The 19,800-nt window shown below is 42.9% G+C and overlaps 1 protein-coding gene across 7 annotated transcripts in view; it reads right to left on the reverse strand.

Annotated features, from left to right (window-relative positions):
• Positions 1-16,501, reverse strand: part of LOC309362013 (putative G-protein coupled receptor 34) — a 302,268-nt gene extending 285,767 nt beyond the window's left edge. For 3 of the 7 annotated variants that reach the window (XM_081897476.1, XM_081897470.1, XM_081897471.1), the window contains exon 1: positions 1,866-1,980. Coding sequence is in view for 1 of the 7 variants with exons in the window: in XM_081897466.1 (XP_081753592.1) it covers positions 1,866-1,883 (18 nt within the window). In the remaining 6 variants the exon portion in view is untranslated. Of the gene's footprint in view, positions 1-1,865; positions 2,014-2,434; positions 2,594-7,958; positions 8,429-15,572 lie in introns of those variants that run through there. The other 4 variants (XM_081897466.1, XM_081897467.1, XM_081897465.1 and 1 more) reach the window with 3 other exon arrangements.
• Positions 16,502-19,800: the final 3,299 nt, after the last annotated feature.

The raw sequence follows: 19,800 nt of genomic DNA on the forward strand, positions 1-19,800 counted from the left end.
GCTGTTCACCTATGTAGGTGCCTTGTTCAATGGGCTGACAAGGCTGAAACTGGCTCTCATTTCTCTATTCACTATTCCCCTTGGTTATGAAAAGCACCGGGTTGAAATTGACCATTTTTGTGAACTAAATTTCACCCCACATTGGGGGGGGTGTCATTTTTTTAAAAAATATTGAGTTGATGGCACAGTGAATGCCATCAACCCAGTGTGATCCAGGAGTAGCTCCTATACAGCAGTCCACTGTCACTTAGATCAGTGACTAGGCACCATGCAAAAAGAAAGGGTTTGCAACTGTGATTGTAGTATTCATCTTTTTAAAATATAAACATTGCAAGTTTTTGCACAGTTTCTGTATGGACATCAGCTATATGAACAAATAAATCATTATCATCATCATCTTTATACCCCACCCATTTGGCTGGCTTTCCAAAGGGACTCTGGGGGGCTTACAGCATATCTAAAAACATCCAGCATTAAAGATCTCCTGATTTACGGCTCAGGAGATCGAGAGGGAGAAGGAAGAGAAGGCAGGAAGGGTAACCATGTCAGATCGCTAACTCCTCGAAATACAAATGTCTTCCGGATTGATTGCCCATTAACTCCACCCTTGGTCTAACACGGTTACCTCTTCCATGCTTAGCTAATCTGTTCCTCCTTCGCTCTCTGAGTAAAATTTCTTTTCCCCCTTTTTCCATACAAATGTTTAACTTTAATATAACAGTATAAAATATACATTAATATAAGCAACATCAAAATACCAAATAGAAGTATAATCACAAGGTGCCAAGCCAATTTTAAATGTTGGTCATCGTAGGGCTCCATCCTGAAAATATGTCCCACCAATGGTACTATGAAAGAGTTACTCCAGAGCTGGAAAAGTAGTATCCTGACAGTACTGGGATACTGGAGCAGAACATAGCCCCCTGTCACACATCAAAAGTGGGGAAGAAATTCATAACAGAGCGGCAAATACAGGTACTTGATTGGCCAGGGAATTCCCCAGATGTATCTCAATCCCATTGAGTATTTGTGAGCTATATGCAAAAGTCACCTCTGTGCTATAGACTGTATGACTATGGAGAAACTCATTCAGGCGCTGATTCAAGTGTGGTACAGGGATCCGAAAATCAACAGTAAGCGTTCGAAATGAGTAGACTCCATGCCAAAACGTGTTCAAATGCTGCTTAAAAATAGCGGAGGTCATATCCATTAATAATGTACACGTCTGTGAGTTTTGTACATCTCTGTGTGAGTTTTGTACAATAAAGTATTGCACGAAACTCACTGTTTCAGTTAATTTGTACAGCACATTATTATGTGTTTAGTAAGACATGGACAGACACTAGAAATGTTCACATTACTGAACCATAAACAGGTCAAATCCCCCTTAATTCAGAGGGCGCACAATGTGAGTTCCTGCACTAAAACAGCAGTGTTTGCTGTGATAACCAGATAAATAAATCAAGTTGACTTTCAGGTTAATACTATATAGTATGGTCCCTGGGCCATTGCTTCTACATTTATGATGTTCTACCGATTTTGACCTAGATTGAATATTTTTCTTTCAAATCAGTATATAATAAATGTTTGGGGGGAATTGAAAGGAAACGAACATCCCGCCCACTTTAGAAGTCCACAGTTGATTAAAAGACAAAGGCCTAGTTAGAAAGGAATTACTCATTTTGCTAAGCTCTCATATTAACAGTTTCACCAAATTTAAGAAACTCAGGAAGAAGGATGGGTGTGTGTGTACTTCCTGACCCTCTGAAGATACCTAGCTTCATGTGCCAACCCCATCTGGAAGGGCTTAGAACTTCTCAGCAGAAGCTCCACCCTCCTGGAAGAAGACCCACAATGCCACCTACCTTGGAGGGCCACTGCATTCTGGGTGACAAGGAACTTCAATACCATACCAGCTGATGGGAAGAGCAGCTGCATGATCGACCAGGCCATGGCTGGGTATTGCCCCTCCATCTTCCAGAAGTAGCGCATCAGGTGTCTTGGGATACATACCTGCAAATACAGTCCTGTGAGAACAAGGCCCTCCATGCCAGATGAGACCTAGGACCAAACAGCTAAATGCCAGATGGCCCAAGAAAAATAAATAAAAACCTATATGACTACATATGGGATATTTTCTTTAATCTACCCCCCCCACACACACACACACTTTAACCCAAATCTAATTCTAACCCCCTACTCCCCCACCCACCACACTCTAGGACAGCACAACTACATTGCTTCGATAGACAATACAAGGTGAGAGACACAGGGCAACCCAGACGGGTTGGCAGGGAATCACCCTATACTGTAGATAAGCAAGATACCTAGCTTAAAAGCAATTACATTACATGTAATTATGTCTGTATGGCATAAATTGGGAAACCTCATCAAAGGAAAACACATCACTTCATATATAAACACCAGGACTGACCATGCCTACCTTAACTTATGAGGAACAGGAATTCATAGACAGTCCTATCACCCAAGAGGAAATAGATATGGTCCTGAATAACCTCAAGCCACACAAAGCTCCAGGCCCAGATGGCTTTACAGCAGAATTCTATAGGAAATTCAAAGAACCCCTGATGCCCTACATGACCTGCCTACTAAATGATATCATATAAGGGTGGGCCCTTCCCCAAATCCTACTCCAAAATAGTCTTCATCCCAAAAACACTGAAAGACAGCCCCAAAGTAGAATCACACTGCCCAATCTCATTAAGAAACCAAGATGACAATTGTCAGGGAACTGACATCGGAGCCGAGTGGAGAGGTAAGGCTCCCTAATGATGCCGGAGAGGGAACCAGCAAGGAGAGAGAGAGAGAGCTTCCACTGGGGAAGGAAACCAAGGTGACACCAGGAAGAAAGGAGAGGCTGAGAGTACTTCGGAGGGGAGGCTCCGAGACTCTTCCAGTGAGGTCAGTGAGGAGAGTACAGGACCACGCTTGGCACACCCACTCTGCGCAGAAGGCTTCCGCGCAGAGAAGCGAGGAGGAGGTTGGCTGTTAAGGAATTCTTATGTTGGAGGAAGTTTAGGAAACGCCCACTGACGGATTCTGCCAGTGACTGAGACAGTCGCGTTTTTAGGGCTGTCAAACCGGGAAAAGGTCCAGCTATACAACCAGCTCGGAGCAGTTTGGAATTTACGGACAAGCAACCCCAATTCCCATTACAACAATATTTTCACATCAAACTTGGCCAACCACCTAAAATTTTTCCTACACAAGCTAATAGCCCCCGACCAGACTGGCTTTGTCCCTGGTTGCAACGTAACAGACCCCATAAGGAAACTACTGAACGTGATTGAACACAGCACGGCAACTAAACGCCCACTGACAATTATGTCCCTAAACATCCTCAATGCTTTGGATTGCTAAGAGTGGAAATACCTATTAGCCCCAATTTCCTGCAAATCTTCAAACAAATATACTCCCAAGCCTCATCAATATGGAGGACTAACCATAGGGACTCTAATACCATAGCAATCCAAAAAGGCACAAAACAAGGATTCCCACGGTCTCTCTAATTATTCATCCTGGCTCTGGAACCTTTAGCAATCTGAATCCAAGCAGCCACAGACATCAAGGGAGTGGAAATGAAAGGCAAAATCTACAAATTAGGACTCTTTGCAAATGACAGCACCAGACCCCATAAACACAGCAACCTCCTTAAGCAGAGAACTCAACACATTTGCAATGGTGTTGGGCCTACAGGTAAATTTTGCATAGTCGGAAGCTATGTGCTTCCCACACACAAAAAGACCTCGCTAACGTCACCAAGATGAAACTTTGCCACACCAGGTTCAGATACAATAGGGTACAAAGAACCTGAAACCTCAATAAAGTATACCTCCACAACTACAACCCCTTGTTGGCGGCAAATTAACAAAGACCTAAACAGATGGAACAACATCAACTTCACTCTCTCAAACAAAATAGGTAAAGGTAAAGGGACCCCTGACCATTAGGTCCAGTCATGAATGACTCTGGGGTTGCAGCGCTCATTTCGCTGTACTGGCTGAGGGAGCCAGCGTACAGCTTCCGGGTCATGTGGCCAGCATGACTAAGCCGCTTCTGGCGAACCAGAGCAGCACACGGAAACGCCGTTTCCCTCCCGCCAGAGTGGTACCTATTTATCTATTTGCACTTTGGCGTGCTTTCAAACTGCTAAGTTGGAAGGAGCAGGGACTGAGGAACGGGAGCTCACCCAGTCACAGGGATTCAAACCGCTGACCTTCAAATTGGCAAGTCCTAGGCTCTGTGGTTTAACCCACAGCGCCACCCGTGTCCCCTCAGACAAAATAACCATAATCAAAATGATCACCCTCCCAAAACTAACCTACCTATTCCAAACAAAAAACCAAGAAAAAGCCCCAAATACCTGCGCTTCCCCTCCTCAGAGGGAGGATGGGGAATCCCCAACATACATTGCCAGCCAAGTAAGCTACATAATCCCAAATATACTAGAAGATGAAACAAAACAGTGGGTACACCTAGAGAGAGACACAATTGAAAATACCTGCACCACAGCATACCCAATTCCAAACAAACTAAGGAAAATTCCCACAATACTTAACAGGTACACACGGACCATGCTTAAAGCATGGAAAGCAGAAGTAGGCAAACTGTCCCCAACCCCATCCCCACTAATTCTCCTGGCACACCACTCATTATTCCATCACACAGCACAAAACCTCCAGATAAAAACCTGGCAAACCAAAGGCTTATATCGCCTAACCAACCTCTATAAAAATGGCAAACCCTTGCCAACACAAGAAATACAAGACAAACAAGAAATACAAGACAAACTAGAAGACGCCCAAATGCCCTGGTTAACACACCACCAATTACATGCCCTCTTAAACAACCGAGTGGTAAAATCAGCAGCAACTAGGCCCCTGACAACCTTCAAAAACCACCCCAAAAAATCTCCTATGGGATTAACCCCACTCAGTGGAGCAGAACATGGTCTAAACCCTGCTTTAAATCCATATCAAAGGAAAGGAAAGCACTCACTCTGAAACTTACCTACAGGTGGTACCTAACACCAAGGAAATTAGCGCTAATAAGCCCAGGTAATTCACCAGCTAGAGAGTTCCAGAAAGACATCTACTTCTGCTTCATTGACTATGCAAAAGCCTTTGACTGTGTCAACCACAGCAAACTATGGCAAGTTCTTAAAGAAATGGGAGTGCCTGATCACCTCATCTGTCTCCTGAGAAATCTCTAAGTGGGACAAGAAGCAACAGTTAGAACTAGATATGGAACAACTGATTGGTTCAAAATTGGGAAAGGAGTATGGCAAGGCTGTATATTGTCTCCCTGCTTATTTAACTTATATGCAGAATTCATCATGTGAAAGGCTGGGCTGGATGAATCCCAAATTGGAATTAAGATTGCCGGAAGAAATATCAACAACCTCAGCTATGCAGATGACACAACCTTGATGGCAGAAAGTGAGGAGGAATTAAAGAACCTTTTAATGAGGGTGAAAGAGGAGAGGGCAAAATATGGTCTGAAGCTCAACATCAAAAAAAGGGAAGATCATGGCCACTGGGCCCATCACCTCCTGGCAAATAGAAGGGGAAGAAATGGAGGTAGTGATAGATTTTACTTTCTTGGGCTCCATGATCACTGCAGATGGTGACAGCAGTCACAAAATCAAAAGATGCCTGCTTTTTGGGAGAAAAGCAATGACAAACCTAGACAGCATCTTAAAAAGCAGAGACATCACCTTGCCAACAAAGGTGCATATACTTAACGCCATGGTTTTCCCAGTAGTGATGTATGAAAGTGAGAGCTGGACCATAAAGAAGGCTGATCGCCGAAGAATTGATGCTTTTGAATTATGGTGCTGGAGGAGACTCTTGAGAGTCCCATGGACTGCAAGAAGAGCAAACCTCTCCATTCTTAAGGAAATCAGCCCTGAGCGCTCACTGGAAGGATAGATCCTGAAGCTGAGGCTCCAATACTTTTGGGGACGACAGTGGACGAGATGGTTGGACAGTGTTCTTGAAGCTACTAACATGAGTTTGACCAAACTGTGGGAGGCAGTGGAAGACAGGAGTGCCTGGTGTGCTCTGGTCCATGTGGTCATGAAGAGTTGGACACGGCTAAACGACTAAACCTCGGGTTAAGAACTTAATTTGTTCTGGAGGTCCGTTCTTAACCTGAAACTGTTCTTAACCTGAGGTATTACTTTAGCTAATGGGGTCCCCTGCTGCCACTGCGCTGCCACCGCACAATTTCTGTTCTCATCCTGAAACAAAGTTCTTAACCCAAGGAACTATTTCTGGGTTAGCGGAGTCTGTAACCTGAGGTTCCACTGTATTTTATGCTTTCCATTCAAATGTTTAACTTTAACATATAAAATACACACTATTATAAGCATCATCAAAATAACAAATAGAAGTAAAATCACAGGGTGCCGAGCCATTTTTAAATGTTGGTCATGGTAGGGTTCTATCCTGAAAATATGTCCCACCAATGATTCTACGAAAGAGTTACTCCAGAGCTGGAATGGAAGTATTCTGAGGGTACTGGGATACTGCAGCAGGACCTAGCCCCCTGTCACACATCAAAAGTTATGAAGAAATTCATGACAGAGCAGCAAATAGAGGTACTTGATTGGCCAGGGAATTCCCCGGATGTAACTCAATCCCATTGAGAATTTGTGGGCTATATGCAAAAGTCACCTCCATGCTGTAGACTGTATGTCTATGGAGAAACTCATTCAGGCACTGATTCAAGTGTGGTACAGGGATCCAAAAATCAACAGTAACTGTTCAGAAATAGTAGACTCCATGTCAAACAGTGTTCAAATGCTGCTTAAAAATAGCGGAGGTCATATCTGTTACTAATGTACGTCTGTGTGAGTTTTGTACAATAAACTACTGTACTAAAGTCATTGTTTCAATTAATTTGTACACCACATTGTTATGTGTTTAGTAAGACATGGACACACACTAGAACTGTTCATATTATTGAACCTGAAACAGGTCAAACCACCCTTAATTCAGAGGGCACACAATGTGAGTTCCTGCACTAAAACAGCAGTGTTTGCTGTAATAACCAGATAAATAAATCAAGTTGACTTTCAGGTAATACAGTCTAGAATGGCCCCTGGGCCACTGCTTTTACCTTTATGATATTCTACCGATTTTGACCTAGATTGAGTATTATTGTTTCAAATCAGTATATATTAAATGTTTGGGGGGAATTGAAAGCAAACTCACATCCCATCAAAAGAAAACGCATCACTTCATATATAAACACCAAGACTTACCATGCCTAACTTAACGGATAAGGACCCATCTATTCAATGATATCATAAAAGGGTGGGCCTTTCCCCAAATCCTGGACCTACCCCAAAATAGTCTCCATCCCAAAACCACTGAACAACAGCCTCAAAGTAGAATCAGGCCACCCAATCTCATTAATGAACCAAGACTGCAAGATATTCACATCAAACTTGGCCAAAGGCCTAAAAAAAATTCCTACACAAGTTAGTAGCCCCAGAACAGACTGGCTTCGTCCCTGGTCACAATATAACAGACCCCATCAGGAAACTACTGAATGTGATTGAACACAGCACAGCAACAAAACGGCCGCTGACAATTACGTCCCTAAATATCCTCAGTGCTTTGGATTGCTTAGAGTGGAAATACCTATTAGCAGTACTAACATGAAATTTGGCCCCAATTTCCAACTGTGTTTATACTCACACACAAACACCCCACTGGAATGAGAGGGGGGTTGGAGGAAGTGTCTGTGCAGGGCCAGTGTGAAGACCCAGTGCAAGGCTTCAAGGCTTCAAGGCCAAAGTCTAAAAGAAAACCTAGGCAGAAAGAATAATTTAGGGGGGGGGAATATCTCTCAACTGACTATTTCGCTGTCAGACCACAAGTGCTCAATATGCCACCCAAAAAGTCAAGAAACCTTGTGATGGAACCAACCTATGAAAGCTCCGAGGGAGAGGAAAATGGGAATCCTCAGGGACAAGGGAAGAGTTTAGAGGAGATATCAGAAATTCCCTGAGGCAGTAGAGCCTAGACTGTCTTTAGAACTTGAAAAATGGAAGTTGGAACAGGAATACAAATTTAAATTAGAGAGAAAATTAAGGCTGAACAAGAAAAGAAAGAGAAAGGGAGCAGTACCGTCTGAGGGGAAAATAGATGCAGTTTCAGTTAGAAATGCGGGAAATGGAATTGGCATCTGTGGAAAACCAAAATAATAATAATAGCACAAATGGTCAAAGTCAGGTTAAGATAGAACTCAAGCGTTTTCCTGAGTTCAAAGAGAAGGATAATCCGGAGGCTTTTATCGTCTCATTTGAAAGAGCATGCAAAGATTTCCCAATAAAAGATGAGGAAAGAATGATAATATTAAGGGCTAGAATTAGTGGAACCTTCGCCAAAATATATCTAGAAATATAGATATAGTCTAGAAATTTTGACATGTTTAAACAATTAATTTACACCCGATTTGGAATTACCTCAGAACAGTTAAGAAAGAACTTTGTTCAGGAGTGTGGCAAAAGTGAGGGAAGAAACATTTGCTCAACTTGGAGCTAAAATTTCAAATTACCTCACAAAGTGGCTACAGTAGGAGGGCGCAGAAAATGAGGGAAATTATAGTGCTCAAACAATTTTATACAACCATCAATGAGAAATTGAAATATCTGGTAAAAGAACGACATCCCAAAACTATACAGGAGACAGCCACAATAGCTGACCAAATTAATTAAATTAGAGACCATGGATTTGATGGTCCGAACTTTGGTGGAAAAGTGTGGGAGTTCCCCAAAAACAAATTTCAATATGCCAAGGAAAGCCCTACCTCAGTGACAAATAAGGGAAATATGCCACAAACTAAAAGTCCAACCGACAAGGCCCTGACTAACATTGGTCCCACTGAAGGAAAAGGAAATAAGACTAATTATACTGGGTACAGGGAAATAAAGTGCTGGACATGTGGTAAATTAGGCCACGAGTTTGGACTGCGGGGATGGAAAGGGTAAAACTGTCAATTCTGGTTCTCAAAAACAGACTTATTGTATCCACTCAGTGCAGCATGAAGAGGCTAGGCAGGTTGCCAAGGAAACCGAGGTTTTAGCTAGGCCTCAGCCTGAGGAAAATTTTGAGGCTCGTGTGGTACAATGTTACTTGATTAAACAGGATAGTTTCCTCTTGAGAAATGCTGGGGAAAACATCTGGGTTGATGATAAAAAGTATCTTGGGTTAAGAGACACTGGCTCACAGATTACAATCGTCCATCCAGACATAATTTCCACCACTAAACTAATACCTGAGAAAACAGTAAAATTAAAAGGAATTGCCAAAGAACCATTTCTGAGGAAGTTCCAGCAGCAGTTCTTATCGGCTGGGATCTCCTAGAGCATGTTAAGAGTGCATTTGTAGGTCCTCGCTCAAAGAGGGGCCTAGAATCCCCCGATACTGAGGAAACTGAAACAGTTGCCAGTGGAGGCACGGCTAGGAAACCGCTCCTGGAAGGTTTGGGCAGAGCAGAAACCCATAAAGCTAGTTTTGCTCAGCAGCAAAAGGGGGGTGTTAGGTTAAACAGTTGTTTTGAGGTGGCTAAGTCTGCCACTCCTTTAACCCCTGAACGCCCAGAGAGATTCTGTGAAGAAAATGGGTTGTTGTATAGGGAACTCCTTGCCACACTGTATGGGGGGGGGGGAGGAATCCGTGAACAACTGGTAATCCCTCATACCTATAGAGAAAAGATTTTGCAACAAGCCCATAATAGCATTTTTGTGCACACATGAGAATAACGCGCACTAAACAAAGGGTTGCACAGAACTTCTACTGGCCAGGCATGGGGAAACAAATCAAGGTATATTGACGGTCATGTGATATTTGCCAAAGAGAAGGTATAGGACAGGAAAATACAAAAGCCAAACTTTACCGTTGATGGCTACCTTGGCTATATAATTTGTTCTAATTTTACTATCAGCGGTTGCAAAAAGTGCTACACGCCAGGTCACATACTTATCTGTGTCTGCGAGGAGATATAAAATCATGTCAGAGGGGTTCTGGCCAGGGGACCTTGTCATTATAGGTACTAAAAATCTTTTTCTTGCATCATTATATAAGTGACAGTGCAAGTATAAATCATAAGGTCCTCTACTTCAGAACATCCCCTAATGCAAACACGTTTGTTTTTTGGTATGCCTCTGTATTTAATCGTAACTCTGTAAAAGCTTTCTAAAGTTGTACAAAAGTCAATTCATTAAAATAAGATGTATGTTCATTGGCCTCTCTAAGTTTAAAATACAATGGGGCGCATGTAGATGTGTACATAGAGTTTAGATCGTTTTTAGTTGCCACTGCCCTTATGGTTCGTTTAAAGGTATTTTTCTGGGAATATAAGGGAAGTTCTTTAATCTCAGTCACTGAGAGGTCATATTTGCCCATCAGTTGGGCAGCATGATGTACCCAGTTTTTAAGGGGTAATCCATTTGAGAGCTCAATCAGGCATTTTTTTGGTAGCCTAGTGTTGTCCATCTGTTGAACTCTAAACCAGTAACAGAGAATTCCTTTATATATTTGGCTCTCTATGCTCAACATGCGAATTTCCAACCTGACCATGGCAGATTGCACGTCTTTGGGTAAACTCCTAAAAAACTCTTTAAAAACTCTTTGGGTAAACTCTTAAAAAATAATTCTGTGGGGGTTCCAAAACAGAGACCTTTGAGGTACCCCAAACCTCTGCACCATATAAAATCTGGGCTATTGTTTTTGCTTTATACACAGATAGAGCTGGGTTGACCAGATTTCCACCTTTACAGGCAGCGAATTTCAGAATAGCTTTTGCTTATTTAAAGGCTTGCAATTTAATATTGGATAGCTGTGTATTCCAAGATGCCATTTCTGAATAAGTCAATCCCAGATATTTAAACGTATTTACTTGGTTTATGATGTGTTAATCCAGGTGCCAAACATGCTTTTTAGAATGCTTCCCAAATAAAATGACCTGCGTCTTATCATAGTTTATAGATAAAGCATTCCTCGTGCAATATGAACTCAATTTTGCAAGCAGCCGTCTCAGGCCCACCTGGGTTCTAGATACAAGTACTAGGTCATCAGCATACATTAATACTGAGGGGTTTTGTTTTTTGTTTTTTTAATAAATTTTTATTAACTGGCCAATCGCATCAAATTAAATCATATCACATAAATTCCGAATTACAAAGCCAAATTTTAAATTTTGTTGGGGGGGACCCATACTTCAAGATCCAAAGGGGGATTCTTATCATCTTCTTGCTACTGTGTTAATGTCCAAATCAGTCCAAATCAGTCCAAACAGAGTTCATAATTCTATCCAGTCTTATCTTGCTGTTTCCACATCACATCTTGTTCATATATTTTCTCTTTTTTTGGTCAAGAATTGTGACAGTTTTGGTCAAGAATTGTGACAGGGGCAAACTGTAGGCCCTCCAGTTCTTTAACCATGTCATTAATATAAAAATTAAACCGGAAAGGTGCCAAAATGCATCCCTGTTTGACTCCAGTAATGGTCTTAATTCTAGTGGTGACATGGCCAGCCAGATCCACCTTTACGTGTATTCATGTGTCTGTATATGTTTTGGTGAGAAATAATAGATGGAGGTCTATATTTGTCTTTTCCAATTTTTGCCACAATGCAATGGGACCGTATCGAAAGCTGACTTTAGATCGGTAAAAGCGACATATATCGTATTTTTCGCTCTATAGGACACACTTTTTGCCCTCCAAAAATTGAGGGGAAATGCGTGTGTGTCCTATGGAGCGAATGCTTCCTTGGCTTCAGCTCCAAAGGCTTTGCGTTGCTTTCGCTGAAGCCTGGAGAGCGAGAGGCGTCGGTGCACACCTCTCACTCCCCAGGCTTCAGGGATAGCTGTGCACAGTCCCTCTGGCAGGGAGAAGCTGTACATGGCTATAGCTTCTATAGCCCCACGCAGCCTCTCGCAGTAGGGAGAGGCTGCACGGGGCTAAAGAGAAACCCAAAACAGCAAACGGGATCCATCCTGCTGGCTGCCTTGGCTTGTGCCATAGCCGTTTGCAACCCTTCCAGCAAGGAGAGGCTACACGGGGCTAAAGAGGAAGCCAAAACAGCAAGCAGGATCCATCCTGCTGGCTGCCTTGTCTTGTGACATAGCTGTGCGTAACCCCTCCGGCAGGGAGAGTTTGCCGCGCGTAACCCCTTTGGCAGGGAGAGGTTGAGCAGGACTAAAGAGGAAGCCAAAACAGTGAGTGCGGTGGATCCTGCTGGCTGCCTTGGCTTGTGTCCCGCGCAGCCTCTCCCAGCTGGAGAAGTTGTGCGCAGCTAAAGAGGAAGCCAAGACAGCGCTGTCTTGGCTTGTGCCATAACCGTGTGCACCCCTCCGGTAGGGAGAGGTTGCGCGCAGCCTGCACACTGCTCTTTGGGGCTGGGGGGGGGGAAATAAGATTTGTTTTCTTGATTTCCCCCCCTAAAAACTAGGTGCGCCTTATGGTCCGGTGCACCCTATGGAGCAAAAATATGGTAATTTTTGCTTCAAGTTATGGATGTATTTACAAGCAGAAAGTTCATCACAAAGCACTGGTCCAATGTGGATTACTTTCCTGGGTGGCAATCAATGCTAATTACAATCCTGTTATCTGTGGAGCTCCGAAGCCTGCTTGCTAAGCCGTCGCCATCTTGGAACCGCCCATTCCACAAGAGAGTACTGGGTAAAATCCCTTTGAACTTTTACTAGGGCGCAAGGTCAAAGGACCTTTAGATCTACTCTGAATGAATTGGGAGGATCACCCAGATAGTGATCCAAATTCAGTAATGGAATATCTGTATAAACTGCAAAACACTTTACACCATTGCTTAGAAATAGCAGAAGAAAATTCAAAAGCCGCCCAGTCAAAGCAAAAAGTCTGGTATGATAAAAGGGCCAGAGAGAGAACCTTTCGGCCAGAAGATGAAGTGTTGCTGCTAAGGCCAATAAAGGAAAATAAATCGCAGTTAGCCTGGGAGAGACCGTACAAGATTGGGTCCAAAATGAGTCATGTGAACACGCTAAAACCCTACCATAGAACAGAAAGCTGGGCTCTATATGCTATAAGAGAGGACTCAGAAGAAACAGATGACATACTGTGCTGGGAAGGGAGAGGGGAGCAACGGTGTAATCAGAAGTGAATCTAGCCCCGTCATTAACCCAATCACAGCGGGAGGAGGTAGGAAGTATCCTACAAAAATACAAAGCCGTCTTTAGTAATGTTCAAGGAATAGCAAAGGGAGTGGTCCATTGCATAGACACTGGAGATGCTAAACCCATTGCAGTGACCCCTTAGAGGATAACTGGGGCATACATGGATAAAATCCGCAACGTGGTGCAGGAGATGCTGAAGGCAGGGATCATAACCCCCTCAGAGAGTCCCTGGGCAGCACCACTAGCTGCAACACTGACCGACTTGACTCGTAAGAAAGAACCGGAGTGTGTGGAGTGGAGAAGAAAGAGAAGGCAGGAAGGGTAACCATGTCAGACCACTAACTCCTTGAAATACAAATGTCTTCCGGATTGATTGCCCATAAACTCCACCCTTGGTCTAACACTGTAACCTGTTCCATGCTTAGCTAATCTGTTCCTCCTTCCCTCTCTGAGTAAAATTTCTTTTCCCCGTTTTTCCATACAAATGTTTAATTTTAAAATTAATTTAATTAAATTAAATTAATTTTAAAATTAAATGTTTAATTTTAATATAACAGTATAAAATACACACTAATATAAGCATCATCAAAATACCAAATAGAAGTATAATCACAGGTTGCCAAGCCAATTTTGAAATGTTGGTCATTATAGGAAGGTATCCTGAATATATGTCCCACCAATGGTACTATGAAAGATAGTTACTCCAGAGCTGGAAAAGAAGTATCCTGACGGTACTGGGATACTGGAGCAGGACCTAGCCCCCTGTCACACATCAAAAGTTGTGAAGAAATTCATGGCAAAGCAACAAATACAGGTACTTGATTGGCCAGGGAATTCCCTGGATGTAAATCCCATTGAGTATTTGTGGGCTATATGCAAAAGTCACCTCCGTGCTGTAGACTGTACGACTATGGAGAAACACATTCAGGCACTGATTCAAGTGTGGTACAGGGATCCAAAAATCAACAGTAACTGTTCAAAAATAGTAGACTCCATGCCAAACTGTGTTCAAACGCTGCTTAAAAATAGTGGAGGTCATATCCATTACTAATGTACGTTTGTGTGAGTTTTGTACAATAAACTACTGTACTAAAGTCATTGTTTCAATTAACTTGTACACCACATTGTTATGTGTTTAGTAAGACATGGACACACACTAGAACTGTTCACATTATTGAACCTAAAACAGGTCAAACCCCCCTTAATTCAGAGGGCGCACAATGTGAGTTCCTGCACTAAAACAGCAGTGTTTGCTGTGATAACCAGATAAATAAATCAAATTGACTTTCGGGTAATAATGTCTAGTATAGCCCCTAGGCCATTGTTTCTAGCTTTAGGATATTCTACTTATTTTGAACTAGATTGAATATTATTGTTCAAATCAGTACATATTAAATGTTTGGGGGGAATTGAAAGGAAACCCACATCCCGCCCACCTTAGAAGTCCACAGTTGGTTAAAAGACAAAGGCCTAGTTAAAAAGGAATTACTCATTTTGCTAAGCTCACATATTAACAGTTTCACCAAATTTAAGAAACTCAGGAAGAAGGATGGGCATGTGTGTACTTCCTGACCCTCTGAAGATACCCAGCCTCCTGTGCCTAACCCCATCTGGAAGGCCTTAGGACTTCCACCCTCCTGGAAGAAGACCCACAATGCCACCTACCTTGTAGGGCCACTGCATTCTGGGTGGCAAGGAACTTCAACACCATACCAGCTGATGAGAAGAGCAGCTCCATGATCGACCAGGCCATGGCTGGGTATAGCCCCTCCATCTTCCAGAAGTAGCGCATCAGGTGTCTTGGGATACATACCTGCAAATACAGTCCTGTGAAAACAAGGCCCTCCATGCCAGCTGAGACCTAGGACCAAACACCTAAACCCCAGATGGCCCAAGATACCCCAAATAAAAACCTATATGGCTACATAGAGGATATTTTCAGCAATCTAACCCCCCCCCCAATTCTAAAATCTAATTCTAACTCCCTACTCCCCCACCCACCACACTCTAGCTCAGTGCAATTCCATTGGTTTGATAGACAATACAAGGTGAGAGACACGGGGCAACCCAGACGGGTTGGCAGGGAATCACCCTATACTGTAGATAAGCAAGATAGCTAGCTTAAAAGCAATTACATGTAATTATGTCTGTATGGCATAAATTGGGAAAGTCCATAAAAAGAAAATGCACCACTTCATATATAAACTCAAGGACTGACCATTCCTACCTTAATGGATGAGGAACAGGAATTCATGGACAGTCCTATCACCCCAGAGGAAATAGATATGGTCCTCAAAAACCTCAAGCCACACAAAGCTCCAAGCCCAAATGGCTTTACAGCAGAATTCTATAGGAAATTCAAAAAACCCCTGATGCCCTACATGACCCGCCTATTCAATGATATCATAAAAGGGGGGCCCATCCCCAAAACCTGGACCTACTCCAAAGTATTGTCCATCCCAAAACCACTGAAAGACAGCCTCAAAGTAGATTCAGAACGCCTAATCTCATTAATAAACGAAGATTACAAGATATTCGCACCAAACTTGGCAATCCGCCTAAAAATTTTCCTACACAAATTAATAGCCCCAGACCAGACTGGATTTGTCCCTGGTCGCAATATAACAGACCCCATCAGTAAACTACTGAACATGATTGCACACAGTGCATGATTGCAACTAAATGCCCACTGACAATTATGTCCATAAACATCCTCAATGCTTTGGACTGCTTAGAGTGGAAATACCTATTAGCAGTACTAATATGAAATTTGGCCCCAATTTCCTACAAATCCTCAAACAAATATACTTCCAAGCCTCAGCAATATGGAGGACTAACAACTGGGACTCCAATACCATAGCATTCCAAAAAGGCACAAAACAAGGATTTCCATTGTCTCTCTTCTTATTTATTCTGGCACTGGAACCTTTAGAAATCTGAATCTGAGCAGCCACAGACATCAAGGGAGTGGAAATAAAAGGCAAAACCTACAAATTTGGACTCTTTGCAGATGACAGCACCAGACCCCATAAACACTTACACCACAAAGAACTCATAACCCAACTACGCTCAGCAGCCAGAAACGTCATAACCAGACACTTGAGAGATCTGTCAGGAGTAAACATGGACCAATGGTACCAAAAACTATGGGAAAATAGTCCTATATTTTTCTAGTCCTACTAGAAAAATTAACCAATAAACTGAAACTGACACAGGAACAAATAGAAGAGACACTTTCACCCCGGTATGACTCCCCTTTATCACATATATAGCCCAACAAGACAATGACAAAAATCCACCAAAAGAATACAAATCAATATGGCTAACTGATCCAAAACACACACCCACCCGACTCACACATGAAAACAAAGACCACCAAAGCCAACTACAAATGAACAGCCACACCCTAGGCCAACCCCAACCTCTCTCACCACCAAAGGAAGACAAGCGAACAGCAACGCTGACACCAAACCCCACATATATTAAGTAAAATAGAATCACCCCCACCCCACCCAGACTCATCTTTCCCCTCCTCCACCTCTTTCCCCCTATTCTTCCTAATGTCTCAACAAATGTGGGGAAAATGTGTTACGTGGGGGGGGGGATACAAGACAGAGACATTGCACATACCTTTGTAAATCAAGAAAATCTTTACAAAAATACATTTTTAAAAAACAAATGAAACTGACCTGTAGAAAATGTAACTTGAATAAAGAAACATTGCACATACTTTTTTAAACCAAGAAATCGTTAATAAAAAAGACATTAAAAAATATTTAGTTTTGCCACATTTCAGAAACTCAGGAGGAAGGATGGGCATGTGTGTGTGCTTCCTGACCCTCTGAAGATACCCAGCCTCATGTGCCCAACCCCAGCTGGAAGGCCGGCCTGCCTTAGGACTTTTCAGCAGAAGCTCCACCTGCCTGGAAGAAGACCCACAATGCCACCTACCTTGGAGGGCCACTGCTTCATGATGGAACAGCTTCATGATGGAACAGGCCATGGCTTGGGAGTTCCCCTCCATCTTCCAGAAGCACTGCATCAGGCGTCTTGGGATACATCCCTGCTAATACAGTCCTGTGAGAAGAACGCCAGGAAACGTTCTGCTAGCACGAAGCCTGTCCTCTAAAGGGAGAGGCAGAACCTATGGTGCTCAGAGGCTTGGGGCGCTTTGGCAATCTAAAAGAGGAATATTGGAAAAGCTCTAAGGTGGAATCTAGATACACATAAAAAACACACTAATAAAACACATATTTTAAAATTACCAGAGGCCTTTTTATTAGGTTTGGTAGGAGAAGAATTACCGAAGGATAAGAAAGTACTGTTTATGTATGCGATGACAACGGCAAGAATACTACTTGCCCAGGGATGGAAAGAAAAAAGAGCCCCATTGAAAGGAGAATGGATAATGAAGATGATGGACTATGCTTAGATGACAAGGCTGACCGGGAAAATCAGGCACAAAGAGTTTAAGAAATTTACTAAACAATGACATACCTCTAAAGAATATAGTAAAGAACACTGTAAACATTTTAAAATGTTGGCAGGATTGACATAGCACTTGTAATTTAAAATAACAAAGGATAAAAATGAAGTACCATAATTTGGATAAATGCAATTAGATACAGTTTAAAAAGGAAGATAAATTTTGGAAGCCAAGGGAGGCGTGGAGGGAAGTCCGGGGGTTCAGGGAACCCCATAAAGGTACTGATATGGACTGTGGTTTAATGTAGGCGTGTGTGGTGTGTGTGTGTGTGTGTAAAAAAAGTTTTGTTTTGTTTTTGAAACACTGAAAATAAAAAGTGAAAAAAGAAAATACTTTTTTAAAGTGTTTTGAAAAATATATTGAATTTGACATAAGCTCACCCTCGCCATCTAGTGTCACATTTGTACAGTGCACTTAAAACATTGTATATGCATCTGTATAGCCAAGTCTTTAGTCTGTGGCTGTATTTTTGACACCGTTTCCTCTCTTTCCACCAATCAAGGGTGGACCACATGCTTAACATGAGTCAACAGTGTGATGCAGCAGCAACAACAACAAAGCTAACACTGTTCCAGGCAGCATCAACAGAAGTATAGTGTCCAGATCAAGGGAAGGAATAGTTCCTTGCTATTCTGCCTTGGACAGACCACACCTGGAATACTGTGCAATTCTGGCCACCACAATTTAAGAAGGATGTTGACAAGCTGGAACCTGTGCCAAGGAGGGCAACCAAGATGATCAAGGGTCTAGAAACCAAGTCTTAGGAGGAACGGTTGAAGCAGCTGGGTATGTCTAGCCTGTCTTTAGACAGTGGGACAGCCTGCTTTGAGAGGTATGTGGGCTCTCCTTGCTTGGAGGTTTTTCAGTAGAGGTTGGGTGGCCATCATGGATGCTTTAGTTGGGATTCCTGCATTGCAGGGGGTTGGACTAGATGACCCTTCAGGTCCCTTCTAATTCTATGAAATCCCCATCGCCATCTGATGGGTCTGTTGGTATTCACAATCTGCTTTTAACAATCCTATTCTTAACAAAATGAATAACAGAAAGGGCTTATAGGAGAACCATGGTGAATGGTTTGAACAACTCCCAGCAGGTCCAGTCAGGATGATGGGCCTTGTGGGAGTTGCAATCTGAAACACTTGGAAGACACAAACTTGGTGAAAGCTGCTGCACAGTGAGGCCTCTGCTCAAAAGAGGATCCCTTCTCTGTCAGAGCCAAGGTGTATCTGTCCAGCACGCTGCTTCCATCAAGGACTAACCTGATCCCCCTGGATGTTCTTAAGTGGCTCCCCAGCAGTTGGTATTCAGAGGTAGACTGCTCCTTCAACAGGAAGTTCTATTTGGCTATTCAAACCACTGACCACTGATAGACTCAGCCAAACCCAGGTTCTAGAGAAGGCTTCGCCAACCTGGTATAGCCCAAAACATCTCAGGGGGCACTATGTTGGCAAAGGTCCAACACAGGGTGTTGGGGGAAAATGTGGGGAAAATTGCATTATTGCACTTTGAATGGAAAAAATCTAGGAGAAAGGGGAGGAATTATTTTCAAATGACACCTTTAACCCAACAGAGCAAAACGCTTGCTTTGCTGCCAGGTACATAAGGGAATGCAAGCAGGACGTTTTCGTAAGATCAGCCGTATCAATGGAACAACTTCCCTAGGAGGAAAATATGCAGCTTTCAGAACTTTGAAACAAGTTTAGAGAAAAAGCAACTTAGAGGCAATGGAACCAGAAGTTCTAAAATCCTGCAAGACTTGCAGAAAGTGGGTAGGAAAAATGTTATTCTCCCTCTCTCATAACACCAGAACTCGTGCAGGAACCAATGCAGGAAGATTCAGAGCAGATAAAGTATTTACAGAAGAAAGTAAGAGGAGTCTACTGGATCTGGCCACTGGCCCCTCTACTACATCATCCTGTTCACAGTGGCCACCCAGATGCTCCTTAAGGGAAACCCACAAACAGGACAGGAACACAAGAGCAACTCTCCCCCCCCCCTGCGGTTTGCAGCAACTGGGATTGAGAAGCAGTCCTGTCCTGCCCATGCAAGCAGTGCAGCCCTTAAGATTTCTAAAGACTTGCGCCCCATAGTGACAAAAGTTCCTGCTCCTCTCCAGCTGCTCTGGGTT

Source organism: Podarcis melisellensis (genome assembly GCF_964234715.1).
Source record: "Podarcis melisellensis genome assembly, chromosome: Z".
Lineage (NCBI taxonomy): Eukaryota > Metazoa > Chordata > Lepidosauria > Squamata > Lacertidae > Podarcis > Podarcis melisellensis.